The sequence below is a fragment of the Leptonychotes weddellii genome, chromosome 5, assembly GCF_054177405.1.
Source record: "Leptonychotes weddellii isolate Sample4059 chromosome 5, ASM5417740v2, whole genome shotgun sequence".
NCBI classification, from domain to species: Eukaryota; Metazoa; Chordata; class Mammalia; order Carnivora; family Phocidae; genus Leptonychotes; species Leptonychotes weddellii.
Genome location: NC_138373.1, coordinates 14,696,310 through 14,723,749, shown reverse-complemented (window position 1 = coordinate 14,723,749; position 27,440 = coordinate 14,696,310). Strand labels below are relative to the sequence as shown.

General features: G+C 58.1%; 4 protein-coding genes across 14 annotated transcripts; 1 reads left to right on the top strand and 3 right to left on the bottom strand.

Moving 5' to 3' along the window:
* Nucleotides 1–534: 534 nt before the first annotated feature.
* On the bottom strand, nucleotides 535–9,455 carry ZNF668 (zinc finger protein 668). Of its 2 annotated transcripts, none has more exons than XM_031024321.2 (3): nucleotides 9,291–9,455; nucleotides 2,517–3,186; nucleotides 535–1,968 (listed from the first exon to the last, which is right to left on the bottom strand). In XM_031024321.2, the coding sequence occupies exons 2-3, from the start codon at nucleotides 3,167–3,169 to the stop codon at nucleotides 756–758; spliced, it is 1,866 nt and encodes a 621-aa protein (XP_030880181.1). In that variant the 5' UTR covers nucleotides 3,170–3,186; nucleotides 9,291–9,455; the 3' UTR covers nucleotides 535–755. The 2 variants fall into 2 exon arrangements, with proteins under 2 accessions (XP_030880181.1, XP_030880180.1); XM_031024320.2 differs by having other exon boundaries at nucleotides 2,517–3,191; nucleotides 9,291–9,451.
* On the top strand, nucleotides 9,415–25,699 carry ZNF646 (zinc finger protein 646). 9 transcript variants are annotated; one of them, XR_004074506.2, is made up of 5 exons: nucleotides 9,945–10,332; nucleotides 11,504–16,928; nucleotides 18,216–18,682; nucleotides 19,117–19,231; nucleotides 22,880–22,897. XR_004074506.2 is itself a non-coding variant. In XM_031024318.2 (4 exons), exons 2-4 carry the CDS (start codon nucleotides 11,576–11,578, stop codon nucleotides 22,905–22,907), a joined length of 5,496 nt encoding a protein of 1,831 aa, XP_030880178.2. In that variant the 5' UTR covers nucleotides 9,942–10,332; nucleotides 11,504–11,575; the 3' UTR covers nucleotides 22,908–25,699. The 9 variants fall into 9 exon arrangements, 7 of the variants coding, with proteins under 7 accessions (XP_081675792.1, XP_081675791.1, XP_081675789.1 ...); XR_014145264.1 differs by lacking the exon at nucleotides 18,216–18,682 and having other exon boundaries at nucleotides 9,941–10,332; nucleotides 19,117–22,769; nucleotides 22,880–25,699; XM_031024318.2 differs by lacking the exon at nucleotides 18,216–18,682 and having other exon boundaries at nucleotides 9,942–10,332; nucleotides 22,880–25,699.
* Nucleotides 19,544–23,955, bottom strand: PRSS53 (serine protease 53). Its single transcript, XM_081819669.1, has 8 exons — nucleotides 23,876–23,955; nucleotides 22,661–22,949; nucleotides 21,801–22,314; nucleotides 21,416–21,635; nucleotides 20,467–20,617; nucleotides 20,135–20,379; nucleotides 19,926–20,051; nucleotides 19,544–19,671 (listed from the first exon to the last, which is right to left on the bottom strand). The coding sequence occupies exons 1-8, from the start codon at nucleotides 23,931–23,933 to the stop codon at nucleotides 19,544–19,546; spliced, it is 1,731 nt and encodes a 576-aa protein (XP_081675795.1). The 5' UTR covers nucleotides 23,934–23,955.
* VKORC1 (vitamin K epoxide reductase complex subunit 1) lies at nucleotides 25,342–27,351 on the bottom strand. 2 transcript variants are annotated; one of them, XM_006729849.3, is made up of 3 exons: nucleotides 27,142–27,351; nucleotides 26,290–26,399; nucleotides 25,342–25,800 (listed from the first exon to the last, which is right to left on the bottom strand). In XM_006729849.3, the coding sequence occupies exons 1-3, from the start codon at nucleotides 27,312–27,314 to the stop codon at nucleotides 25,592–25,594; spliced, it is 492 nt and encodes a 163-aa protein (XP_006729912.1). In that variant the 5' UTR covers nucleotides 27,315–27,351; the 3' UTR covers nucleotides 25,342–25,591. The 2 variants fall into 2 exon arrangements, with proteins under 2 accessions (XP_006729912.1, XP_006729913.1); XM_006729850.3 differs by lacking the exon at nucleotides 26,290–26,399 and having other exon boundaries at nucleotides 27,142–27,314.
* Between the last annotated feature and the right edge of the window lie 89 nt (nucleotides 27,352–27,440).

The following is a 27,440-nucleotide window of genomic DNA, read 5'->3' as shown; positions in this document are numbered from 1 at the left end:
AAAGTTAGGGTTTATAACCTTTAGGATGATACCATTTTCTTCATATATGTTTTGCATGTTTCTTGTGAGGTTTATTCCTTCATAGTTTATGGGTTTTGTTGTTACTATGAATGGAACTCCTTTGTCCCCCAAGTGGGTTTTCTAGTTTGTTATTGCAGTATGCAGGAAATATTCTAATTTTGGACCTCAGTGTATTTTCTGCAAAAGGATAGAACTACTCAATAAGAGGTTTCCATGATGAAATAACTATGGCCTAAACAAAGACAAATAGATTTGTTCATTGTTGGACTTCTCAATGACTTTAATACACTTTTGATCACCAACAAACCCCAAGAAGAGCACAGGGAACGTCCTGTACTTCCTTGACCAGGGAACCCTTTGTCAAGACATTCTGAAAATATACATTGGGAAACAATGCAGCCAAAGACTCTTCTAGTTTCTAATCTGTCAGTCTAGGGGTCTCCACTGAACCTTACCGGATGCCCAAACTCCCACTCCCTTTTCCCCAACCAAAAAACAGAAGACAGCCCAGTGTCAAAGTGAAATGCTTTAATGAGTGTTACTCAGAACCACACGTGTCTCTCAACAGCTGCTGCCCGCCTCCATTGTCCCCAGCTCTTTGTTGGCAAGGAGAGCTAGCTGCCTGGGGCGGGGGCAGGGATCTGGAGTCTAAAGAGTGAGCTGGGGCAGAGAGGTTCAGGAGACACCCTGTGAGGTCTGGGCTCTTGGGAGTGAAGTGGAGGGGGCGATGGGCCTCACGCAGGCCCCTCTTCAGGCATTCCTAGCAAAGCCACAAGGGGCTCGAGGGGCGTGGGGGTCCCGATGGGCACCGGGTGGGTGCGCTCGTGCTTGCGCAGGTCACTGGCACTCAAGAAGGCCTTGGGGCAGTGGGGGCAGGTGTAGGGGCGCACAGAGCTGTGGGTGCGGCTGTGTTTGCGCAGCCCTGCCCGGTCAGAGAAGCTCTTGCCGCACTGGGTGCAGGGAAAGGGCCGGAGCTCTGGGTGCGAGCGCTCATGCCGTCGCAGCAACGTCAGCGTGGAGAACGTCTCCTTGCACTCCCGGCACACAAACTGCGGTGGCTTCTCATCAACCTCCTCGCCCCCCACCTCGCCTGCTCCCCCCAAGGGACCAGGAGCCTCCCCAACCCCAGCATCTTGGCACTCCACATGTTCCACCGTCATGCCCACCACTTGCCACTGGGTGGCCATCACACCACCTGATTCCGGGGGCAGCCCCAGCAGCCCTGCTGGGGGGTCCCCTAGCCCTGCACCTGCTGCCGGGGCCGCGGAGCCCTCGCCTGCCACGCTGACTGGCAGTGCCAGCCCCACTACCAGCTCCTGCTGTGGGGGCGCCCCTGCGGCCTCGCTACTTCGATGGGTCCGCTCATGCTTCCTCAGGCTTGATGATACCACGAAGGACTTCCCGCAGGCGTTACAGTGGAAGGGGCGCTCGCCCGAGTGCACCCGGCTGTGCTTAGTGAGACTGGCTCGCTCGGCGAAGGCTCGCCCGCACTCCTCACAGCGGAAGGGCCGCTGGCCCGAGTGCACCAACGCATGGCGCTTGAGGTCCCAAGACGCCACAAACGTCTTGTCACACTGCAGGCACTTGAACGGCCGGTCACCCGTGTGCACCCGCCGGTGCATGGCCAGGTCTGCCGGCTGCCGAAAGTCTTTGCCGCACTTCTCGCAGCGATAAGGCTTCACGCCCTCGTGCGCCCGCTGGTGGCGCCGGAAGCTCGAGGGGTCGGAGAACATGCGGCCGCAACGCGGGCACAGGAAGGGCTTCTCGCCGGAGTGGGTGCGCTCATGGCTCTGGTAGGAGCTCAGCTGCGTGAAGCCCTTGCCACAGGCTGGACAGCGATAGGGCTTCTGAGCCGCATGGATGCGCTGGTGGCACGTGAGCGAGGATGAGCGGGAGAAGCTCTTGCCGCACTCTGAGCAGAGGAAGGGGCGCTCACCGGTGTGGGACCTGTGGAGGACGGAGGACCAGACATGAAGGTGGCAGGCCTATCACCTGACCCCTGCTGCCTGTCCGCCCTGTACAGTAGGGGCTCCTAACATCCCTGGGGACCACAGGGCAGCACCCCGGAGTAAGAAACCTTCAGACTGGCTGTCTAGATCCCAGATAAGACCCCCTCTCTGCACACCAAAGGCCAGGCTCCACTCCCACCTACGGGCCTCCAACCAGAGATCCTCTGGGTGGCACGACTTCCGGCCTTGCCCCCTTTCCAGCTGTCCAGGGACCCAGGCCAATTAGATCCCAGCGGAATCCTCCAGGGCTGGCTTCCAACGCAGTCGGCCCCGCCCCCGGCCCAGCTGGGGTACCCGCTTCTCGCGTTCGTGTGCTCGGCTCTCCCTACAGCCCCGCCCCCCTCATCTTCCATTGGCTCTTTTCACTCTTTGAGACTCAACCCCTGTTCCCATTGGTCACAGGGCAGCCTTGCCCCACCTCCGCCCCATTGGCCGGCTTCCCGAAGCTCTTCCCAGCCCGGATCAGCCACAGCACAGCACCCTCACCGCTCGTGGTTGCGCAGGTCCTTGAGCTCCGCGTAGGCCTTGCCGCAGCGCTCGCAGCCGTACGGCCGCAGGCCCGCGTGCGTGCGCCGGTGTTTGCGGAACACCGAAGGGTCGGCGAAGCTCTTGCCGCAGTCGGCGCAAGCGTAGGGCCGCTCGCCCGTGTGACCACGCTGGTGAATCTTGAGCTTGGAGAGCGCGCCGTAGGCCTTGGGGCAATGAGCGCAGCGGAAGGGCAGCTCGCCAGCGTGCGAGGCCAGGTGCACGCGCAGGCACACGGGCTGCATGAAGCGGCGGCCACACTCGGGGCAAGGGAAGGGCTTTTCGCCAGTGTGGCTGCGGCCGTGACTGCGCAGCTCGGGTGCCGTCTTGTAGGCCTTGGGGCACAGCGGGCATGCATAAGGCCGAGGCTTAGCCGATGCACCTGACACCTTGTCCCCGCCAGCATCCTCTGCTTTGGGTTCTGTCTCTGGCTTCAGCTTCCCTTCCGCCACCTCCTCTGCGCAGTCTACAGGCCCATGTGTGGCAGCGTGACGCGCTGCCCTAGGCGCATTTGGAAATGTCTTAGTACAGGACAGGCACTTGTAGCGGCGACCCGAGCGCTTGTAGCCGGGGGCGGGGGCAGAGGGCCGGGCCTCGGCAGACTCCACCTCCATGGCTCCAATGGGCGGAACTTCTCTAGGAAAGAAGCAAAGTTAGACACAAGCCGCATGCCTTTGCAGATCTGCAAGGCCTCTCCTTGCTAAGGCCTCAAAGGGGAGCTCTGTCTTATCTGCATTTCTCTCACCAGGCATGGCCATATCTTTCCTTCCAAACATTCCTGGCTCTTACACTCTGCTCTCGAGTTTCCTCTCTGGTCTGTTCATTGATGAAAGAAGTTGGACCAGGTAACCTCAGAGGGGCCAAGAGAGGAGGTTGGCGTCATCAAAATGTCCACCTGTACTTCTCTCCCCAGCCTCTGGGCTTCTCCAAATGCTGTAGCATTCCCAGAAGGCCCAGGTTCCATCCATCTCACCATCTTCCTTCCTCAGCTCAGCGGCTAAGGCCTTGTGCCAGGGCACAGGGTCCTATGCAGGGCTGCAGACACAGAGGCTATGTGGATGTGGGTCTGGCCTGAAGGTTGCCAAGTGCCCAGGGAAGACAGAGGTAGGTCCGGAAGAAGGCAGAATTAGTGGGCTAACTGGTATTTGGCACCGTCTGTCCAAAGCAATAGATCCCCAGTGTATGGATTTTGTCTTTCCCCTCTGGTTAGTCAGAGGCAGCAACTGTTTGCACAGAGTTCTGGCCTTGCACAGCTGGAAGGGACTCCACCCCAGGCAGGAATCCTGGTCCACCCTCTGCTCTGGAATTGCTGTTGGGCTCCTGTTCCCATAGCTCTGGTAATGGGGAACTCATTACCCTCAAGGCAGCTTGAGCCATTGCTAGCAGTTAGGAGTGTCTCAGTCATAATAAATATGTCTGATTTAGCCTGGCCTCCTGGGGCACGCGCTCTAGTTAGTCTTTCTCATTCAGTGCCCGGACACCCTCCACCCAGCTGCTCCTGGGGATCATGGCTGGGAGGAAATAGGATTAATGGCTGCATTAGTCTTAACACCAGCTCATCCTCCCAAGGGGATGAAAAGAAGAGGATTATGGGCAGATCCACTTAGGGAGTACTCAGCAGCAGCTGCTGGGGGCGGCCAGTGTGAGGGGGTAAGGATGCTGCTATAGGCAGGGGAGGGAGCCAGGTGGGTCCAGAAGCTAGGCTGGGAAGAAGGAGACCTGAGTCTAGTACTCCTTTCTAGGCCTGTTTCCTCATCTGTATACCTCAGGGGCTGGTGGCTTCCAAGTTATGACCCACAGGAGCCCTTGGGGTAAGTGGCAAGGGCTGCATCTTTAGAGTCAGTATCCTTCTGGCCAGTGGCCCTGCCCCAGTCCCCTGCCCCTAGACACATAATATGCTATGTGTACAGGCAGCCAGAATCTTCTTCATAAAGTATCATGTCATACTTTGTCCCCTGCTCAATAACTTTCCATGATTTCCATCACCCCATGCAAGCTCCCAGGTCCCTCCTGGCTGTTACAAATCCCGCCAATCCTTCCTTTGAGCCCCACTTCCCCAGGATGCTCTTCCTGCATCTCCCCTCTGGTTTTTGGCCCCAATCCCACACAACTTTGTTCTAACCTCAGTTTGTTCCCCCCACCCCCCACACTTTTCCCACTAAGTGCTGGGACTGGAAGGTGAATTAAAGGGCATGAGGCCTAACCTTCCCCGTGGCTTGAATTCCCCCTAGAAATCCCAGCGGATCCTTCCCTATCTCTGGATGAGGCAGTCACTGCCTCCTTTCCAGACCATCTCTGGAAAGTCTGACTGATAAAGTTTCCCTTTAATAAAAATGATAGCTCCTATTTACTGAGCCCTTGTTAATAAAAGGCAGTATCCTAAGCTCTTTACATGTATTAACTCAAACTTCACATCAACAGCACCAGAAGAGTTCTATTATATAGATTCCTTTTCTACAGAGAAGGAAACTGAAGCCCAGAGAAACAATGTAGCACTGTGGTTAAGTGTCCCATCTCTGAAGCCAAACTAACTGCCTGGCTTCCAATCTTGCCTCACTCACTTCCTAGCTGTGACCTTGTGCCATTTACTTCATGCCATGGTACCTCGATTTTCTCATCTGAAAAATGGAGGTAATAATAGTACTTACTTCACAGTGTTGGTTGAGTTATATGAATAACTGCCCTCAATTATTGAGAGTCTTCTTAGAGCCAGACACTTTGCTGAGCGTGCTACCTTATTTCTCTCACAGCTTCCTGAGATAGAGATTCTTGTCTTCATTTTACAAACAAATGAACTGAGGTTCCAAGAGGTTTAGTGACTAGCCCATGGTCACAAAGCTAGACTCACAGCTGGGACTTGAATCCAGGTGTTTAACTTGCCTTGAGTCACTGGGATCTTTATCAGCTGTCTGGGCCCCCCAGACTTGTCTGCTGCCTGGGCCGGCCCTACACTGACCAGAACCCAGAGTTCAGGCCGCATCTTCATGTTCTCTCATCCCTGTGGAACTGCCTTGAGACCAGAACCCAGCACCCTTTATGTTTCTGTTTCCCTCTCAGAGGGCTTGACCCCCTGGGTTCTAAGCTCTGGGCTTCAGTGTTCCTACCTGTGAACCAGAAATCAGATAGCTGGAGGTGTACATCTCTCCTCCTAAAGCACTTCCTTGGGGGAAAAGGTAGGGAAGCACCAGGTTGGTTGCAGCAGGTGCCCAGCTCCATGAAAAGTAGGGGACCATGTAGGCCAGGCCCCTATCTAAAATCCCACCATTAGGTCCTCACTTCATTGTTTACTAAGGACTCTTCCACCCACCACTCCCTAGACTGATGTTTCTCCAAGTCAGGTCTGTGAACCCCCTGCGTGAGAATAATCATCCAGAGAGTATGGGGTTGGACTCAGAAATCTGTACTTTAAACACGCTCTTGGGGTCATGACAGCCAACACTTAACACTTAAGAACCAAAGACACATCCTTAGGTCTTCACAAAGCTTCTAAGAGAGAGCCATTTTTACTAGGCCTCTCTTCAGATATGGAGATTCAGCCCCACCCCCACTCCCCCCCCAAGGGAAAACACTTGTATAAGGACACCAAGCTAGTCAAGAGGCCAGACTCAAATCCAAGTCTTCAGGCCCCTGGGCTGGGTTCTTTCTCTACCAGTCTGTATTTACTTCAGGTTTATGAGCCAAATCAGGAGATTTTCCACTGTTCCTAGGACAAAGACCTCTATCTTTTCCATGTGGAAGGCTACCTCACCTCCCACTCCTCTTTGTGGTCTTACGAGGCTCCACCCACACAGGCTCCCTTTCTTTTCCAAAAAGAGCTATGGCGCGCCTGGGTGGCTCAATTGGTTAAGCATCTGCCTTTGGCTCAGGTCATGATCCCAGGGGCCTGGGATCGAACCCCGCATCCGGCTCCCTGCTCACCGGGAAGCCTGCTTCTCCCTTTGCCCCACCACCTGCTTGTGCTTTCCCTCTCTCTCTCTGTCAAATAAATGATAAAATCTTTAAAAAAAAAAAAAAAGAGTGAAATTCCTTTCCACCTCAGGGCCTTTGTACTAGTGGCTCCCTCTGCCAGAACCACTGTTCCCCAAGGATCATTGTGTAGCTATCTCTTTGATTTCATTTGGGCCTCAGCCCCCTGTCACCTCCTCAAAGAAGGCTTTCCTGACCACTTTTCCTTCTTCTTTTTTTTTTCTAAGATTTTATTTATTTATGTGAGAGAGAGAGAGCATGAGAGGGGGGAGGGTCAGAGAGAGAAGCAGACTCCCTGCTGGGCAGGGAGCCTGATGTGGGACTCGATCCTGGGACTCCAGGATCATGACCCGAGCCGAAGGCAGTCGCTTAACCAACTGAGCAACCCAGGCGCCCCTCCTGACCACCTTTCTTTTTTTTTTTTAATATTTTATTTATTTATTTGACAGAGAGAGACACACAGCGACAGAGGGAACACAAGCAGGGGGAGTGGGAGAGGGAGAAGCAGGCTTCCCGCGGAGCAGGGAGCCCGATGCGGGGCTCGATCCCTGGACCCTGAGATCATGACCTGAGCCGAAGGCAGACGCTTAACGACTGAGCCACCCAGGCGCCCCTCCTGACCACCTTTCTTAATGCTGTTTGTATTCTTGCTAATCACTATCCCCTCCTCTTTAGTTTCCCATATGGCGCTCATTAGGATAACATTCTCTGCAAGCTTACCACGGGCCAGGTATCATTCTATGCATTTTGTGGGTACTCCTCAAGCTAAGCCTCACAACTGCCTAGAAATTTCTTATGGACTGAATGCGCGCATGCATGGAGAAGGCCATGTGAGGATATAACAAGAGGGTGGACATCTACAGGCCAGGAAGAGAGTCCTCACCAGGAACTGAATTGGCCAGCATCGTGATCTTGGACTTCCCAGCCTCCAGAACTGTGAGAAATAAATTTCTGTTGTTTAAGCCCGTTTAGTCTGTGTGGGGTTTTGTTGTTGTTGTTGTTGTCGTTATGCATAGCCTGAACAGACTAAGTTAAACAGTATTATTTCTGCCATTTTACAGACAAGGATACTGAGGCACACAGACATGAAGTCGTGGACATAGCCAGTATTCAAAGTCAGGTGGTCTGGCTCTCAAACTTCTGCTTTCTGTCCTGATTGTTGCTTTGGTGCATTTATACATTTTATGGCTGGATTATTAATTCTCTGTCTCCAGCACCAGGGTCTAGGCTGGCAAAGAGCCAGGAACCTTCATTTTTTTTGGTATCCTCTACACCTAGAACTATGGCTGATGCCCCAAAACAAAGTGAATGGAGCAACCTCTAAGACAGAACTCAAACCCAGGTCTATTGCCTCTGCCTCCTCCACAGTAGGGGTTTGTGAGAATATCTGTAAACAACTATTTATTAACTGAATTTCTCTGCCTTTCCAAGTTCACAAGGTCCAAATATCACCCAGTATCCCACAGTGGGTTCGTTGCTCTGGTGAGGGAGGCTTGTCTTTGCTTCACTACTGGCTTAGGAGGGAGAGGCAGGCCTGCGGCCTGAACAGGCTGTAAATGCCAGAGATGCATTGATTTCATTCCCAGACAGCTTAGGCTAGGACCCTGCGAGCTGGGATGAGGTAAAAAAGAAATTACTTTTCATCCCCTCTGCACCTTGGTCTCCCCATGTGTACGCAAGTAGACATCAGTAAGGCCTCACCGGCCATGAGACCTGGTGAGATGGTGAATGGGGAACTGTAAACTGTGCGGAAGTGAGGGCTAATCATCTCCTAGGCCTCCAAGCTGGTCAGTTCACAACCTAATCCTCACCTACTTTTTCAGCCTCAGCTCCAGCGGCAGTGTCCCCCTCCCAACAGCAAACTAAGCCCCAGCCTCAATTCTCAAACTTTCTCACCTAAATGCATCTCCACTTGCAGTTCTCTCTGCCTCGGGAGCCCTTGCTTGCCTTCTCCCATGGGAAAAACTCTTTTGCATCCTTCAAACACCCCCTTCCTCAGTGCCCTCAAGAATGCTTAATAGGCAGTAGAGGTAAGGACGCCACGGCGCTCTGGGCCTCAGTTTTCTCATCAGTAAAATGGGATCTCTGAGGTACGTGGGAGACTGAAGGGCTTTAGGGCCTAAGAGACGCACTGAGAAGGGGCCTAGAGCTGCAGAAACCCTGCGCCTCCAGCTCCCAGCAACTATCTACACGTCGGCGCCCCCACCAGACAGCCCCGCAGGGCAGAGCCCTGGGCTGACTCGTCTCGGAAGGCTAGGAAAACGTGGCCTCGGAGAACGAGTCAAGAAGGAGTGAACGAAGAATGAGAGAATGAACAAATGAATGGACCAAGGGCCGGACGCTGGACAAAGGCCTGCAAAATGGCGTTCTCTAGGACCGCGGGAGGGGCGACTAGCACCTCGGCCGGGGAGGGGTGCCGCCGGCGCCGGGGACCTTGTTAGGCGGGCCGCGCGCCTGGGACAAAAGCCCGCAACATGGCGGGCTCTAGGACCCCCAAGGCCCGCACCGTGCGAGGCAGGCAGCCGCGCCGGCCGAGCCTAGGAGTCCGCAGCAGCCGGCCCGCGGGGACAGCCGGCGGGTTCTAGGACCCGCTGGGCCGGAGCCCGCCGGCGCCCTCCCGGGGCCGCACTCCTCCCGCCCCGCCCGCGCTGCTCGCGCCAGGCCAACTCCATCCGCCCTCTGCACCCAGAGGGAAACTGAGGCCTCTCGGACTGCGTCCGCGCTGGGGCGGCCCAGGGGTCCCCGCGGCTTCCCGCCGGCATTTCCTACCTTAACGAACTTGGGTTGGCTCCGTGGCGTCAGCGGCAGCTGCTCTCGCCGACGGAGCCCGGGACACTGCCAGGGAGGGGCAGGCGCTAGGACCCAGCGGGGGGAGGGGGGAAGGCGGGGCCGGCAAGCGGAAGTGGGCGGGAGCTTTTCCCGCCCCGGAGGAAGGCAGAGTTGACCCGAGCACTGCAGGCGAAGGTAGCGGAGAAACATCTTGCAAGGGTTCTCTGTGGGTGCTAATGACAGGGGACGCCAGACAGGTTTACGGTATACACCGGGCTATTGCTAGCTTGGGGCCAGGTCACCAAGAAGAAGGCGGGAGGACAGAAGGGCCATGGCAAGCTTTGTAGTACCCAAATCCGCTTATATTCCACCACATTTCCCTCAGTAGCAAGGAGTGAATGAAACTCCCTCCATCTGTCTTGGGAAGGTTTTCAGGGAGCTCCACGAAAAGTGTCGCTAAAGTACCGAGGCCAGAGCAGTAGAACGCATTTTTTCCTCTTCTGCTTTCAACCAATATGCATCGGAACAATTTTCGCAGCTCTTGCCGGAAGTGTGGCTAAGACTGGCGCAAAACAACGCAGCGCTTTGACCCCCCTGGGCGGGGTCAGAGTCGCGTATCAGCTACCTCTCCCTTAGCCCCGGAAGTGTGTCTGTGTAGAACCGCTGCTTGGAGGCGGCACAGGAAGTGTTCTCGAGGCAGAGCTTTCGAGGGGAACCTTTTGCGGCTAGGACACTTCCTGTTTCCTAGTAACAATAGGAAGTGTCCGCGGAGCTGGGGGTAGACTCTGGCTCCGGCCAGCTGCGCCCTCTTTCCTCTCCCTCTTTCCTCCTCCGTTTTCTCCTTTCCTTCTTTTCCTCCTTTCCCGCCTCCCAGGAACCCTGGCGAAGTGTGCGTGTGTGGGAGCGCGAGAGCCCCCCACAGCCACCCCTTGGGGAGCGCGGCTGCAGTTAGGGTGAGGGTCCCAGTGCGCAGGCGCGCTCCCGTTCGCGGTCCCCAACGGACTCACCCGCGGCGGGAACGAAAAGGGGCCACCCGAGCGAGGTAGGGGTCCTGAGAGGAAATTGGCCGAGGAGATGAGTGAGGCGAGAAGACCTGGTTGGTGGTTGATCAGGAGAAGGGGCTCGAGCGAAGGGGCTTTGTGAGGTGAGAAGTCGGGGAGCAGGTTCAGTGAGGGGGTTTAGATCCGGAGATATGAGTTGTGTGTATAGGGGTCCCATGGGAGTGAAGAATCAGTCAGCGCAGGCCAAGGTGATGGAGGAGGCATAGGGGCCTGCTATGGAGAGAGTAAGGGCTTTGGAAAGAAGATTGCCCCAGTCATTGCGTTTGCTCCTGTGTAAGCTGGGATAACAGGCGCTGCAGTGTGTTTCGAGGATTCAGTGACACAACGAATATTCTTTACTTAGCACAGTGCCCCGCACATGGTAATGCCCACTTAGCATGTGTTGATGTCACCATGCATATTTTAAGAGGAGATAGGAGAAAAAATGAGAAGGGTAAGAAAGAAAAAGATAGGGGGTGGAGAACAACCAGAAATGAGTTGGAATTTCCAAGATACGAGATAATTTGGGTTCAGGGGAAGTAGGTGAAGGAAGTGGCCAAGAGAGTCTTAGAAAAGAGACCTTGTGACCCTGAAAGGAATGGGGGAGGTGGGGGAACGAGCCCGCCCTTTCTCTGAAGAGGGTCTAACCCTACCTCTCAGGTCCTCAGCTGTCAACTGAAGAAAAAGACTGCTTTTCAGTGCCTCTAGGTCACTCTGTTTAGCTGAGGGGTCAAGGAGAGAGGATTGGACTTCGCACATTGAAGGTCCTAGAAAAGGTTCAGGTTTCCTTTTAAGAGGTCACAGGAGATAGGTTGGTTAGTTGTTTCAGAATTATACAGAGGAGAGGGTTAGGGACAGTAGATTTTTTGGATTTGGTCTGATGAATAGAGGTAGGTAAGTCTGTGATCAGAGATAAGGTTGCATCCCTCTAGACTTCAATGTCCTTATCTCTATCTCTAGGGATGAATTAGGCCTAGGGGAGCTTCCATATTTGGGGAGCTTTTGTGCAGGGAGGCCTTAAATGAGGGGTGCTTTCAGATCTAGCAGAAAGCAAGTCCCCGGGCATTACTGCTTGGGGAACATTTCTGTGACCTCTGATAAGCTTGTTGCTTGGAGAGCCAAGAGGCAAAGTTAACTCAGGCCTTCCTTCTGACCACCACCCCCTCTTCCTAGGCCTCCCAGAGGAAGATGCTGCTGCCACTTGCCTGGTGTTCCTGAACCTCCAGGTTTCTGCCACACTGCCCCATGGAGGACACGCTCACCTCACTCAGCTGCTCTGACTGTCAGCGCCACTTTCCTAGTCTCCCGGAACTGTCCCGGCACCGCGAGCTGCTCCATCCATCTTCCCAGCAGGACAGTGAGGAGGCAGACAGCATCCCTCGGCCCTACCGCTGTCAGCAGTGTGGGCGGGGCTACCGTCACCCAGGGAGCTTGGTCAACCACCGGCGGACCCACGAGACGGGTCTTTTCCCCTGTACCACCTGTGGCAAGGACTTTACCAATCCCGTGGCCCTCAAGAGCCACATGAGGACTCATGCTCCCGAGGGCCGCCGTAGGCGCAGGCCTCCCCGCTCCAAGGAAGTCATTCCACGCCTGCAGGGGGAAGCAGCATCCTCTGACTCTAGGGACCAGAGGCTCAGCCCTGGGGAAAGCTGGATGAGCCAGAAAAAACATGCCGAAGAGACATCTGGCTGTGAGTCTGGGCCTGACCCCAGGGCAGCTCTGAGCACTAGGGAGGATCCACCCACCAGACAAAGAGAAGGCTGGGAAAGGCAGCCAGATTCTGAGGGGGGTGCAGAGGGCTGGGGGGGGCCCACTACCAGTTCTGCCAGAGCCACCCCGCTCCCCACCGCAGCCAGCAGCCTCCTTAGCAATTTGGAACAGTATTTGGCTGAATCCGTGGTGAATTTTGCCGGGGGCCACGAGCCCCCTCAGTCACCTCGTGCTGAGGAGGAACGGCGGTACAAATGCGCTCAGTGCGGCAAGACTTACAAGCATGCCGGGAGCCTGACCAATCATCGCCAGAGCCACAGCCTGGGCGTCTACCCTTGTGCCATCTGCTTCAAGGAGTTCTCTAACCTCATGGCCCTGAAGAACCACTCCCGACTCCATGCCCAGTATCAGCCTTACCAGTGTCCTCACTGTCCCCGTGCCTTCCGGCTCCCCCGAGAGCTGCTGGACCACCAAGAGTCCCATGAGGGCGAAAGGCAGGAGCGGCTATGGGAAGGGAAAGGGACGCCCGCCACCAATGGGCACGCGGAGGAGAGTAGCCAGGACCAGCTCCCGACTACACAGATGCTGAACTGCTCTGGGGAGCGCAGCGCCTCTGGGGACCTGGAGGACGGTGGCCTGGAGGAGTACCGGCCTTTCCGCTGTGGGGACTGCGGCCGCACTTACCGCCATGCTGGGAGCCTCATCAACCATCGCAAGAGCCACCAGACGGGTGTCTACCCCTGCTCCATCTGTTCCAAGCAGCTGTTCAACGCGGCTGCCCTCAAAAACCATGTGCGGGCTCATCACAGACCCCGGCAGGGAGCTGGGGAGGACGGGCAGCCATCAGTGCCACCAGCCCCCCTGCCTGTGGCTGATACCCCCCACAAAGAGGAAGAGGTCCCCGCCACCACCCTGGACCACCGCCCCTATAAGTGCGACGAGTGTGGTCGGGCTTACCGCCACCGGGGGAGCCTGGTGAACCACCGCCACAGCCATCGGACAGGAGATTACCAGTGCTCACTCTGTCCCCGCAAGTACCCCAACCTTATGGCCCTGCGTAACCACGTGCGGGTCCATTGCAAAGCTGCTCGCCGCAGCGCAGGCCCAGGGGCTGAGGGTCCCCCCAGCCACCTCAAGGGAGAGCTCCCTCCTGACCAAGTGGAAGCAGAGGCAGCCCCACATACAGATCAGGGGCGTGGGTGCAAACATGAAGAGGAGGCGGCTGCGGCCGATGTCCCCCCAGCAGCAAATAGGACAGCACCACAGATCTGTACTGTGTGTGGGATGCTCTTTGAAGACCCTGAGAGCCTTGAACGTCACGGCCGGACCCATGGGGAAGGGGAAGACAGCAGGACAGAGACCAGGGCGTCCCCTCCTCGGGCGTTTGCCTGCCAAGATTGTGGAAAGAGCTATCGCCACTCAGGCAGCCTTATCAACCACAGGCAGACCCACCAGACGGGGGACTTCAGCTGTGGGGCCTGCGCCAAGCACTTCCACACTATGGCCGCCATGAAGAACCATTTGCGGCGCCACAGTGGGCGGTGGGGCCAGCAGCCCGGGAGGCGGGCCAGCAGTGCTGGCAGTGGGGGTGAAGCCAAACTCCCGTCAGGCGGGAACTGGGCCCAGGACTTGGTGGGGAACAGCGAGGGCCTGGACTGTCCGCGAGACCCTTCAGGGGGCGATCCTAATGGAACCGCAGGCAGCTCGGAAAGCGATGGGGGCTGTCTGCAGACTGAAGCCGAAAGGGCTAGATGTGGGCTCGAACGGGCGGAGGCCCGTTTCCAGGGTGATAAAGAGAGCAGGGGTACTGAGGAAGGGCTGGAAAGGAAGGAGGCCTGTTTCCTAGACAACTTGGACATCCCAGGCGATGAGGAAAGCAATGGGACTCGCTTCTGTGATGGTCTCACTGGGGTGGATGAAGACCGGAACCGGGCCCCTGGCCAGCCCAGCTCCCCGAACCACTCTCCTGATGAAGCTGTCACTGGCTGGCAGGCGGAGCTCTCCCACACGTGTTCGGACTGTGGGCATTCTTTCCCTCATGCCACCGGCCTGCTGAGCCACAGGCCCTGCCACCCGCCGGGCATCTATCAGTGCTCCCTCTGCCCGAAGGAGTTTGACTCTCTGCCTGCCCTGCGCAGCCACTTCCAGAACCACGGGCCCGGGGAGGCCGCCCCTGCACAACCTTTCCTCTGCTGCCTCTGCGGCATGATCTTCCCGGGACGGGCTGGCTACAGGCTTCACCGGCGCCAGGCTCACGACTCCTCTGGCCTGACCGAGGGGGAGGAGGAGGAGGGGGAGGAGGAAGGAGCCGCAGGGCCAGCCTCCGCCCGGAGCCCTCCGCTGCAGCTCTCGGAAGCGGAGCTGTTGAATCAGCTGCAGCGTGAGGTGGAGGCGCTGGACGGAGCTGGTTATGGGCACATCTGTGGCTGCTGCGGTCAGACCTACGATGACCTAGGGAGCTTGGAGCGTCACCACCAAAGCCAGAGTTCTGGGAACACCACAGACGAAGCTCCCAGCCACTTAGGAGAGTCAGGCGATGCCATGGGAAGGGTTGCAGGTGATGACCGTGTCTTTGAGGGCACGGTGACCTCTCTCTCTGGGGAGGGTGGGGACACAAAGTCTGGAGAGGGAGCAGGTGCTATGGTTGTAGACAGCCTTTGCATGCAGGGGGAGGAAAGTCCGCCAGAGGCCCAGCCCCGCCCCTTCCGCTGCAACCAGTGTGGCAAGACCTATCGCCACGGGGGCAGCCTGGTGAACCACCGCAAGATCCACCAGACTGGAGACTTCATCTGTCCCGTCTGCTCCCGCTGCTACCCCAACCTGGCTGCCTACCGGAATCACCTGCGAAACCACCCGCGCTGCAAGGGCTCTGAGCCCCAGGTGGGGCCCGCCCCAGAGGCCGGAGGCAGCAGCGAGCCTCAGAACGTGGCAGGAGAAGGGCTGGGGCAGGCAGATGGGGGAAAGTTCCAGGAAGAGCTTAAAGTGGAGCCCTCGGAAGAGGTGGCAAGGGTGAAAGAGGAGGAGTGGGGGGAGGCCACCGTGAAGGGGGAGGAGGTGGAGCCGAGGTTGGAGACGGCAGAGAAGAGCTGCCAGACCGAGGCCAGCGCCGAGCGGCCCTTCAGCTGTGAGGTGTGCGGCCGGTCGTACAAGCACGCTGGCAGCCTCATCAATCACCGGCAGAGCCACCAGACTGGCCACTTTGGCTGCCAGGCCTGCTCCAAAGGCTTCTCAAACCTCATGTCCCTCAAGAACCACCGGCGCATCCACGCAGATCCCCGGCGGTTCCGCTGCGGCGAATGTGGGAAGGCCTTCCGCCTGCGGAAGCAGCTGGCCAGCCACCAGCGGGTCCACGCCGAGCGGGGCGCGGGCGGGGGCACCCGGAAGCTGACACGGGAAGATCGGCCCTTCAGGTGCGGGCAGTGTGGGCGCACCTACCGCCATGCCGGCAGCCTCCTGAACCACCGGCGCAGCCACGAGACCGGCCAGTACAGCTGCCCCACGTGCCCCAAGACCTACTCCAACAGCATGGCCCTGAAGGACCACCAGCGGCTGCACTCAGAGAGCCGGCGGCGGCGAGCAGGGCTATCCCGGCGGGCAGCTGTGCGCTGTGCCCTGTGTGGCCGGGGTTTCCCTGGCCGGGGAGCCCTGGAGCAGCACCTGCGGGAGCATGAAGAGGAGACCAAAAGTGGGCAGAGAGGCACAGAGGGCAGTGAGGGGACCCTGGCCGATGACCAGGGACTAGAGGACAGGTCGGGTGGTCCTGAGTCAGTTCTCCAGCTGGAGGATGGAGCCAGGAGGCTGGGGGAGCAGAGTCCGAGCCCCATCGGGGCAGCAGGTTCGGAACCCACCGAGCCGGGATCCGGGGACGTGGGGAATGCCAAAGGGAGGCAAGGAGACGGGGGGCCGGTGAGTCGCGGCGGAGACTGGGTTCCTCGGGGTCATGTACTGACCAAGCCCGCAGATGAGTCAGAGGACAGTATCCCCCAGAGTCCTTGCCATCTTGGCAACACCCAGCCCAACGGACCTAGTCTGAGTCCTGTGGCTAGCTGGCACGGTGCAGACAGCCGACCTCAGCTCCAGCCCGAGAGTCCCCCCTCTTCCCGCAGCCGTTGTGGCAGGACGTACTGCCAGTCGGAAGGCCCTTTGAACCGCCACAGCACCGCCGAGACAGACTGCCGCCATTGCCTGCCCTGCTCCAAGGAGTTCTCGAACCCTGGGGCCGCTAAGAGCCACAGCCGCAACCACATAGCTGCCCAGACCTTCGCCTGCCCCGACTGTGGTAAGGCCTTCCAGTCCCATCATGAACTAGCCAGCCACCTGCACACTCAGGCCAGCGGCCTCGGTCAGATGCCACCCCAGATACGGGAGGCCACAGGGCCTGAAGGTGGGACTGTGGAGGATGAGGTGGATAGCCCCGGCCAAGGGGAAATCCAGAAGGCCCCACCGGAACCCCCCAGGGCCCCAGGAGAGAATGCTGGGAGAGCTGATGGGGGGCAAGGAGTAAAGTCCACGGCGGCTGAAGACGAGGAACGGCCGTTCCGCTGTGCCCAGTGTGGGCGGTCCTACCGCCACGCCGGTAGCCTGCTGAACCATCAGAAGGCCCACACCACTGGACTCTACCCCTGCTCCCTCTGCCCCAAACTTCTACCCAACCTGCTGTCCCTTAAGAACCATGGCAGGACCCACACAGACCCCAAGCGCCACCGCTGCAGCGTCTGTGGCAAGGCCTTCCGGACAGCTGCCCGGCTGGAGGGTCACGGGCGGGTCCATGCACCTCGGGAGGGGCCCTTCACCTGCCCTCATTGTCCCCGCCACTTCCGTCGCCGAATCAGCTTCCAGCAGCACCAGCAGCAGCACCAGGAGGAATGGACAGTGGCCAGCTCTGGTACGGGGGCGTGAATGGCTTGGGCAGAGGACGGAAAGGTCCCAGAGGACGTGGGCACAGAGCGGGGAGGGGTGGCGAGGAATGAGAGGAGAGGGTCCTATGGCTTCCAAGAGGTGTCGGGGCCGGGGGGCTTGAATGTGGAGAAGACTAGTTTGAGGATGCTGCCTTGTGAGGGCTGAGATTGGAACCCTGGGCCAGGCCAACAGCATGGTGGGTTGGACAGTGGGGTGGGATAGGGTGTGCGCAGGGGCAGAGGCCGCTGCTGTGCGGGAGCCGGAGAGGAAGGGGCTTTTTGTTCGGGGAGGGGAGGGGAGGCAGCTGTCTGGCTATCACATCTGGGAACTCCCCTGATCCAGCCAGTAAAGGAATGATTTCCAGAGAAAAATATGGTCTAGGCGGTGCTCTTTCCTTGAGGGGGCAGGGAGCAGGAAAGTGAGGAATGGGGCATGGGAGGCACCCCCAGACTAGACTGCTCTGTGGCTTTTGTGCTGACTTGGCCAGGGAAACCGGGCCACCGGTTGGCCCCCAGCTCCCTGTCCCTCTTCCCTGCATCTTGTCTCTGGTCCCCCTCCTCATTTCTTGGAAACTAGGCCTTTGGTCCTTTGCTACTGATACTGCCCCATGCCTCGTCTTCCCCTCATTGAACCCTTTCTTTGCTGCGCATCTCCTTTTTAGGAGCCAACCAAACCACTCTTTCTACCTGCATACCCCCCTTCCCACCAACACACCTTTAACTGGAGGACTGAGTCACAGATAATTGTTTCTTTGAAGCCAGGCCCAGCTGTAGCAACAACAGCCATTAGCCTCTATCTCCCATCCTCTATCAGGGGGAACCTCCCTGGAAAGTCACTCCACCCAGCCCAGGTGGGGGATGAAGCTGTGGGGGGGTGGGGCAGCCTGTTGCTGAGCCCTGGGCTCACGCCTTTGGCCTCCCCTAGAGATCTGTAGGCCTTCTCCCAGGACCCATTCCATTTAGTGGCCACCAAGGGTCGGTGTCTCTAAGATGGCAGGTCCTTGACCAGAGATTGTCAGGGAAGGAGGCAATGGTGGGTGAGAGTCCCCTGAGAGAGCTGACGAGATGGCTTTCAGGATAAAAGATTTCTTGTGACCTCAAGGGAATGAGCGAGAAGCCAGTTAATCAGGCCTGGAAAAGTAATTGGGAGTTCTCATGCAGGCCTCTGGGGCCATGGGGGATGGCGGCAGGATGGCCTGCAGGCCTAGGGAATGGGGTGCAAGCTGTGTGGGGTTTGCCGCCCTCAGTCAGTGACCACCTCTCTTTCTCCCCAGGAGTCCCAAAGGCACCAGCGGCGGGGAGAGGGGACTTGTCATTGCCCCCTCCTCCCACCCCCACGACCTCACTTCTGGATCCTTCACCCCAGTGGCCTGCAGACCTCAGCTTCTCCCTCTAAACTTCAAGTCTCCAAAGATCAGAATACGGGCGGGGTGGGGGGGTGGCGGGTTGCAGGGAAAGGCTTGATCTCCATGTTTTGCTCAGGAGTAGTTAGGCATCCCCATCTCTTACTCTCCTCTCCCACTGTGCAGAGGACCCAGATCTGGCTTCTTGCCCAAGGAGGGGTTAAGGTGTTCCTCATGTCCCTGTCCTTCAAGGCTCTCCTTTCCCCAGCCTTTTGTCACTATGCTCTTCCCTGTGACCAGCCCTGCAGGAAACCCGGTGCCAGGCTCTGCCACGATGTGGGGCCACCGTCACCAGCCAGATTCCAACACCAGGGAGAGGCTGATTCAGAGAGCCACAGGTGGGAATGTTGCCTGTGGAAGGGGAGCCTTTTGCTACAATTTGTAACTTATTTTCTAAAGTCTATTTTGTAACAATTTATTTAAGTTTTAAAAAAAGGAAAATTGCTCCCCCACCCCCTAAAAAAAACAAACAGACGAATTTTCAAAGTAAGTGGCTGGTGTGATCATATCTGAGGGGATGAAGAATAGGGAAGGCTGGGGACGCCTGTGTTGCACAGCAGAGCTCGATGTGGGGGAGCATCCACAGGCGACATCTCCCTGTCCTGCAGGGTGAGGAGTAAGGGCAGCCGCCGGTCCAGACAGGCTCCTTCCCAGAGCCCGCTGGGCTGTTGGGCCCGTCCCAGTGCCTGGGATCACGGGGGGTGGGGGTGGGGGGTGAGGATGGGAGAGGGGCAGGGGCAGTGACGCAGGATTTGTCTCACTGTGTCTGCAGCGTCCCAGAGCCACCTGTCAACAGCCAGCTGGTTTGCCTGTCAGGAAGAGGAAGGAGGGTGGGGTTGGCCTCATCCTCAGAACTTTCCTCCCTCCCTGGAAGGAAGAGGAAGAAGGTACTACTTAACCCCCATGACAGATGAGAAAACTGAGGTTTGAAGATGTTGAGAGGCCTGCTCCAAGTCACAATGATGAAGAACCAGAATTTTGTCCACTTACCCCCCCACACCCCCCAGGGCAGCTAGGGGTGGGTCAGAACAGATCTTTCCCTGGATTGAGAGAGCATGGGTCTGGAGAGGGACGGGTCAGCAGGGAGGCCCTAGGGCCACATACTCGTGTTGGCGGAGCAGCTTCCGGGCTCGGCCTCGGGCTCGGGCTCCGGCTCCTCAGCAAAATAGACCTGCCAGTCCAAACTGCTGACCCAGTTCTCATAGGCGGGGAGCGCCACGAAGACTGCAGGCCTTGCAGGGCCTTGGCAGGCATCTCCAAAGCTGTGTAGCCCAGCCAGGAACCATGTGCCCCTCACCTCGTGCACCAGGGGTGCCCCGGACAGGCCCTATAGGGGTCAGGTGACACTGGGTGACTTCCTCTTCTCCCTAGGCTGCTGTGGGGGCAGGAGGGGCTAGGGGCCGGGCCGAGGCTCTGGCTGTCTGGGAACCAGTTGGCAGAAAGGCCCCATTTCAAGTGAGAGGCAGGTCTGGAGGCCAAGCCTGGCAGGAGGTCTGTTCGTGAGTTACAGAATAAAGATGCCAGGGGTCGGTGGGGTAAGGTTTGGGGGACCGGGGCTCACCTCACAGTGGGGCGGCTCACCCACAACACTGGAACACACCATCCCTGGCAGAATGGGGACGCTGTCGCTCCCAAGAGTTGCATGCAGCCGGCTGCAGGCCCTGGGTCCCAAGAGGGTCACAGGCACTGTCTGAGGGGAGCTGGCGCCTGTAAGGGCAAGGGAAAAGACCCAGCTGCCCCAGTGGCCTCTGGGATGGATGGACGGCTGCTGGTGGGCCTGTCCTACGTACCTGCTCCTTGACGGGGCAGCCCCAGGACCCAGCCACGTTCCCCATCGGGCAGATGGTGGTCAGAATAGGGCAGGCAGAGCGGCCGAAGGCTGGGGCCTAGTGTCACGGGTTGGGCCAGCAACAGGAGGGCCACATCGTAGCCCCCCTCTGGGTGGGTGTAAGCCCCATGCAGGACGATTTGCTTCAGGCCCCGCTCCTCTGGTCCGGCCCCCAGCCCAATGCTCCATTCCTCTGGGGTCTGGCGCCTGGGCAGAAGCAGCATTGACAGCATCAGGTGGCAGGGCTGCCGGCCAGGGCGAAGGGGGCACAAAGGCAAGAGAGACATGGCTCACCCGATGAAGCAGTGGGCAGCAGTCAGCACGACCTCCTCTGACACCAGGGCTCCACCACAGGCCAGCTTCCCCTGGTGCTTCAGCCTGGCATCCCAGGGCCATGGGGAGGGGGCTCCTGCCTGGGGACCTTCTCTCCTCAAGGATCCACAGGCTGGAACAGACGGGATGACATCACCTGCCTTGCTAAGTGCTCACTGCATGCCTGGCCCTGTGCTAAGCACTTCCCACGTACTATCAGATCCTCACAGGATCCTTTTAAATTTTGGATTTTGTTACCCTCGTTACCGAAGTAACCACAGTCCCAGAGAGGTTAAGTGACTTTCTAGCTCAGTAACCACAGGCAGGTAGCCAACTTGAGACTCAAAAGCCGGGGCCTAAGCTTTTACACCCCGATTGTCTAGCCTCATGGGAGTGGCCCTGCTCCTCATTCTCCCACCCCATCTCTCTGCACCCCTCCGGGCTTGGACTGGCCCCAGAATTCCTGGCTCACTAGTACTTCTCTTAGCATCAAGACACAGCTTCCGTCCTAGGAATTCTTTTGCATGCAATTTGCATGTTAGTCAGCCTGGCATCCCAGGGGCATGGCTAGAAGTTTGAGTGGGAGCCCTACCCTGTCCCATCTCCCTGGGTCCCTGCTTGGAAACTTGCAGCTTACTCCCACAACCTTCAGTTCTATCTCAGATCCCTCTTCTTACCTAAACTCTAAATGCACAAAGTTCTAAAGTGTCTCTGCCTCTCAGCCCTAAATGGGGCTTTTCCTCTCTTAAGGGCTGAAAGGGGCCTTAAAAGCCCCCTAATTAGCCCCTGACAGTATGTGAATACCTTGTCCCAATTCTCTATTCTGAGCTGAAATTTGCTTCACTGTGCTTCTATCTGCTGCCCAGAAGTCCTTATTACGCAGGCCTGGGTGTCCCCGCCTGTCCCACTCCTTAACGCCCCCTGCTCATACCTACACAGCTGTCCTCGTCACTGATCTCCGGGGTCCCCGGGTTCTGGGACAGGAAGGCCGCCCCCTGAGCTCGAGCCTGCAGCCAGGAGCTGTGAGCAGCCGTGCTGGTCAGCAGCACAGGGGTGTCTTCTTGGGCACAGCTTGATGCAAAGCTGATGATCCCAGCCTGAACCCAGTGTCCGTCAGGCTCACGGCACAGCACAGGGCCCCCAGAATCCCCCTGGAGCCAGGCAAAGGAGTCAAGGGTGGACATTTGAGCCCCAGCCATGGGCAGACACCCTGTCCTCTTAACAGTGGCATTCCACCCATCCCTGTGGACTGAGCACCGAGCCCAGGGCTAGGCTCCCTCCCCTTCTGTTCCCTTCCCTTGTCTCCCCCATCAGACCTGACAGGGCCCCTGCACCCCAGGCTGGGCGCCCCCACACAGCATCCCCGGCCGAGCTGGGCTAGCCAGCAGCCGCTGGTGCAGCCGGTCGTAGAGGCAGTTACACGTGGGGCGGCTGATTAGACGCAGGCGCAGATTCCGCAGAGCCCTGGGAGCTGGCACGAGAAAGGGGGTTGGTGGGGAGCAAGGGAGACTGAGCAGACGGACAGCTGGCAGCTGGGGCTGTGTGACCTTGGGCGAGCGCTTACCACTATTGGTGTCCTGATCCCAGCCAGTGGCCCAGCAGGAGGTCCCAAAAGGAAAGCGATGGGTAGGTTGGGGCAAGCAGAGGGGTGCGTGGGCCACGGGGTGGGCAAGTCGTAGCAGGGCCAGGTCTGAGCCCTGGCTGTAGTGGTTATAGGCCCTTGGCAGCTGCAGAGCCGTCACCCCCACCTCCTCGGCCCCTGGGCTCAGCCCCTCATGTTGCAGAGAACCCAGGACAACTGACCAGGAGTTCAGTTCTGTCATTACTGCCCTGGAAGGGGAGGGACAAGGCCGAGGCATTGAATGCAAAGGGGGACAGTGACACCATGGGAGACACCACTGGGTAGGTGAAAGGGGCAGAAATCAGCCCAGAGCTTTAAGCCAGGTCCTTCCCTCCCCCAAAACTCTGTTTTGTCTTTCGTAAGGCTTCTACCACAAACGGTTCAGATTAACTTGATAATGTGTACCAAGCACATGGCACACTCTCAGTAAATGGTACTTTGTTATTCTAGGGGCAGGGGTCAGTTTTATGGGGTTTGGGGACATATCACCCACTCCCCCCCCCCACCCCTCCGGCCAAAAGCCAGAAACTCAGCTTGACCCCAGCCATGACTCACTTTTCAAAGCAGTGAGCAGCAGTGAGGACCCAGGTGTCCGCCACCAGGGATCCACTGCAGATGTGGACCCCCTGCCTCCTCACACTCGCTTGCCATGGCCACTCGCCAGGTACTGTGATGCCCTCCTGAGGCTCAGGGGGGCCAGGGCCACGCTGCCCACATACTGTAAAGAGGGGTGGATCAGACTGACAGAAGACCCCTGTCCTGCCCTCACCACAGGCCTGAGCCAGATCCAAGAAAGGCCTGACCCCATGTCCCCAGAGCTTACCGTGCTGAGCTGCTTGAAGACCTGGGAAGAGAGAGACAACAGGTGAGATGGGGGAGCCTTACCTGGTGGGCCCAGCCTTGGCGGAAGGCAGAGGTTTGGGGGGATGGGCCCTGGGTCCTTGTCTATGACTGTGCAGCTACCTTACCAGCCCCTCCCAGAATGAAAATATATGAGGTCAAGAAAGAGCTTTTATTAGAACCTATTCAGAGTGTACACTCAGTAATTAATTCTCCTCCTTCAGCTGTCCTCAGCACTCCTAGGCCTGAGAAGCAGGGCCAGGGTTCACTTGGGACGGGTCCAGCCCTCCTCCAGGATTCAGAACCCCCAACTCCAGCCCCCGCCACTGAGTCAGGGAGGCGGCCTGTGTATGTGGAGAGCATTAGCTTAATTGTGCCCTCAGCCTCGATGCCTAAGAGGAAGGATTAGAGGCCGACGTTATGTTCAAGTTGGGGAGGGCTCCAGGAGATGGAGACTCACCCCACCCCTGTTCTGACGACTCAGACTCCCCGACCTTTCCAGAATCCGCCAGAAACTCTACCAAAGGATCCCCTGCCCTGTCTGTGTCCCATCACAGGCACATCAACATCTGGGCCAGGAGAGGCCAGGGGAGATGGGACAGAGAGATGGAGAGACAGAGCCAGAGGGCTCCCAGAGCCTGCTGAAGGTCATTCTGGAAGTAGAGAGGCAGAGAGGGGCGCAGGGTACACACAGGCACAGTGACTGCAGACACAGACTGTCATCTGGCCCAAGAAGGTCCCACCTGTTTTGTCACAGGTGGCCACATCCACCTCCCCTGCTCCACAGCCAGACACAGGCTCGGGCCGACTGTCGCCCCACAGACACGCGCCCTCACCACACTGAGCTGCAAGGCTGCTGGGACAGAGGGTGGCCAGTCCCTGAACGCCCACCATACCACGCCCCTCCCCACTCACACACGGGTGGCTCACCCTCGACGAGGACCGCTGCTCCCAGGATGAGCAGCCCTGGTCCCCAGCTCGGCTGCATGCTGCTCCAGGCCACTCTGCCGCCCGTGCTCCGCTTTTCGGAGAGGCCACCTGGGTCTCCCTAGCTCCACCTCTGCTCCGCCCCCGGTTGGCTAAGAGTCAGGTGTCCTTGCTTTTCCTCAGGCCGGGAAGGGAGCCAGTGGCTCCTAGCTCTGGGGCTGCGACTGTGTTACCCTGGGCTCTTCACCACCCCTCCGGGCAGCTCCGCCATGGCCAGACTGCGTGGGTTCAAACCCTAGTTCCCCCAGTTAACTGCCTGAGCGACCCTGGCCAATTAGCCTGTCCGTGAACTCAGAATTGCTGAATGTGAAAATGCCCGGACCAGAGTCTGACATAGAGTAGACTTGCCCCCAGCGTGGAAGCTGTCCTCTGGGGACTGGGAAGAGCACTGTGGGCAGACTCCCAGGTCTCACTTTATTTCAGCTTCCCCACCTCTCTCCCAGGCCCACGTGCAGGTGGGTCTCACATACCTTCTCCCACCTTGCTTCAGAGGCTGCGTGTGCAGGGCTGGGGACTGAGGACCAGGGCTCTGTCCCGGCAGCACGACTGACAGATCTCAGCACCTCTCTGCTGCCTTCCCAGGGACCAGGGTTACAGCGGCGCCCACCTTTCTGGCAGGCGGTGGAAGACTCAGTCGGGAGGGAAGAACACTCAGGGCGCACTCTTTTTCTCTTCCCCACTTCCAGCTCAGGCCAGCCCAAACTGCTCAGGAACCCTGACCCCAACACAGAGGCAGCTGTGTTAAGAGCATAGACATGAGCCAGACAGCCCCGGCGGATCTGAATCCCGAGGGCACCTTAACCCCCTCCCTGGCACCAGCTGTGTGATCTTAGGTAAATTACTTACCCTCTCTGTACCGCAGTTTCCTCATCAAGATAGGGGTAAGAGCATCTACCTCATATAACTGGATATATAAGGGCTACATGAGTTAACATACGTCATGTTCTTCAGCAGTGCTTGGCATGTGGGTAAGGTGCTTAGTATATATTAGGAAAAATAAAACAGAAATACTCAAAACGTGTCCCTGGTCTCCCAGGGTTGCCAAGACTGGCTTGGGGTGGTGGATAAGGCAGTTGGAGGGGTTAAGGTTAGACCACAGGAAGAACTTCCCGGCTAGCATGCACAGAACTAGAAGGGTAGTTTGCGCTTGCAAGTGTGTGCTTGGCCCTCCCAGAAGAGAAAGCCTGGCTCTTGTTGGGCAGCAAGGACAAGCTGCCAGCCTGTTTCTTGTGGGTGGGGCTGATGGCGCCCCAAGTCTTACTCCACACGCCGGAGAAGGGACTAACCACCCTTTCCAGGCAGGCCCTCCACTCTCCCTCGGACTCACATCCTTCCAGTCCAGAGGAGGCAAGACTGGGGGAGGCCCAACACTAGGGTCCCTCGCAGACAGATGGCTCAGACTTAGCCAGTTTATTTAAGAAATTTTATTGCTCAGAACCTTCCCTCCTTGGGCAATGGCAGGAGCTTCGGAAACCAGCCCTTGGGGACAGAGCCAGAGGCACTAGTGTGGAGGAAAGAGTGGCACATTTGGTCCGTTGTCCTGTGTGGGAGTATGGTGGGGTCGGGTTGCAGACTCTTCTAAGGACCCAGACATGGCCCCCTTGGGCAAGGCTCACGTGCCAAAGCAGAGCATGAGGTCAGCCTGGCTTGGGTGAGGGCTCAGTGCCCCTTGACCTTGCCCTGCGGTTCCTGGACCTTCCGGAAGCTGAGCACCACTAGGCCCACATTGATGGCATAGGTGGTGATGCAAACGATGCAGAAATCATAGAGTACGAAGAATAGGATCCAGGCCAGGTAGACAGAACCGACAAGAGACACCAGGGAACTCAGCACCAGCAGGATAGATGCCCAGCGGGCCCGGAGGCAACCTGCAAGGCAGACAAGGCTCAGGCATGGGCTTCAGGGACTGGCCATCTCTAGAACACTGCCTTGACTTCATGGTACCACCCAGATCTCAGAGGCTGCTGGGGAGGAGGCTCTGATGGGCCTCACCAAGGCCTTGGTTCTCCTATCTGTTCAATGATCCCTGGAACCCAAATGGTGAATCTTCCTGCTGAGCTCTGCATGTGATGAAAGAGAAGCAGTCCTTGGAGTCCCCTCAGAGAGTAACTTTTGAGTCTTTTCCACAAAAGTGGAGTGAGTCCTAGGAAGTCTTTAAGGGCCCTTCTGGCTCCGACAGTAACTAAACCAAGGGAAAGACTCGTTAGTTCCCGCCCCCAGGGGGCTCAGTGATGAGCCGCTGGCTATCTCGGCTGGCTGGGTCACCAAGATTGCAAGGGAAGGGGCTGGGCTGGCCAAGGGGGAGGTGGCCTGTCAGGAAGAGGTGGGGCCTGCAGGGAAGGGGCGGGGCCACTCACCCAACAACAGCTGTAAAGTGTAGAAGATGCAACCGAATATGCTATTGGACTGATTGAGGATGCTGTCCTGGCCGAGCACATGTTCCACCAGTCCGAAGCCCCGGCCCCACCTGGTGGACGGCAGGACCCAGGTTAGGAGTGGCAATCCAGGGCCTTGGCCCTGTCCTGGTGGGGTGATTTCCAACAAGCCACCTAGGCCGGCCTTCCCCTTCCCTCCCCACGCCCTCCTGAGTCCAAGGGTCAATGAGCTCCCGGCTGGCCTCCCTTTGGCCACGTCAGGATTCCATTTCAATGTCCCTGTCCTCCCCTATCCCCAGGCCAGGCCAGGCCTGGCCATGGCTCCACCATATGCCCCTCTTTACATCCTAGACCTTCAGTAATTCTTAAGATGGCAAAGTAGGTAGAACGGTTGGCCTCGCTTTACAGGGAATCAGGTGCAGAATCTCTCTGCCCTGGACCTCTAAATCTCCAGCTTCCTGGCCGCCCACTCCCCTCCTCTGTATTCGGTCAACCCCAGGCCCTCAAGCCCAGACCTGGCCGCCTTATCCCCAGTCACGGCCATCCTCAAGACCTCAAAACCATCACCAGTCCCTATACGCTATCCCATTCCCCCTTCTACCCCGGTTACCGTTATTGCTTGGCATGAGGATCTCCGTGCTACTCGCCAGAATAACCACAGTGCCCCCGCCCCAGGCCCCACACTCCTATCTCGGACACACCGTCTCCCCCCAGGCAACGCCCCCTCGAGCTGCCCCGCCGCCATGCGGCCGATCCCCAGCTCCAGAATCATCTGGCAACCTGGCCGCCAAGACGAGCAGACCAGCCTCTCGAGCCTTCGACTCCCGCGCGCACCTGGAGGAGAAAACGCGCGAGCAGCTGATGGCGGTACCCACGTCGCAGAGCGCGCGGTAATCCCGGTCCCGGGCGCGCGCCGCCTTCACGTGCAGCGCGTAGAGAGAGAGCACTAAACCCGCGAGGCACAGTGCGAGCCGCACCCATCCAGGGTTCACCCAGGTAGCGCCCATGTCTTCTGGTCCCGCCCGAGGCAACCGCCCGCAGGGAAGCAGCCACGGAGCAGGGGCAGGGCAGGATGTGGCCACGCCTTCTCCCGCCCCTCTGACCGGGCGATTGGCCTTCCTGGTCTCTCATTC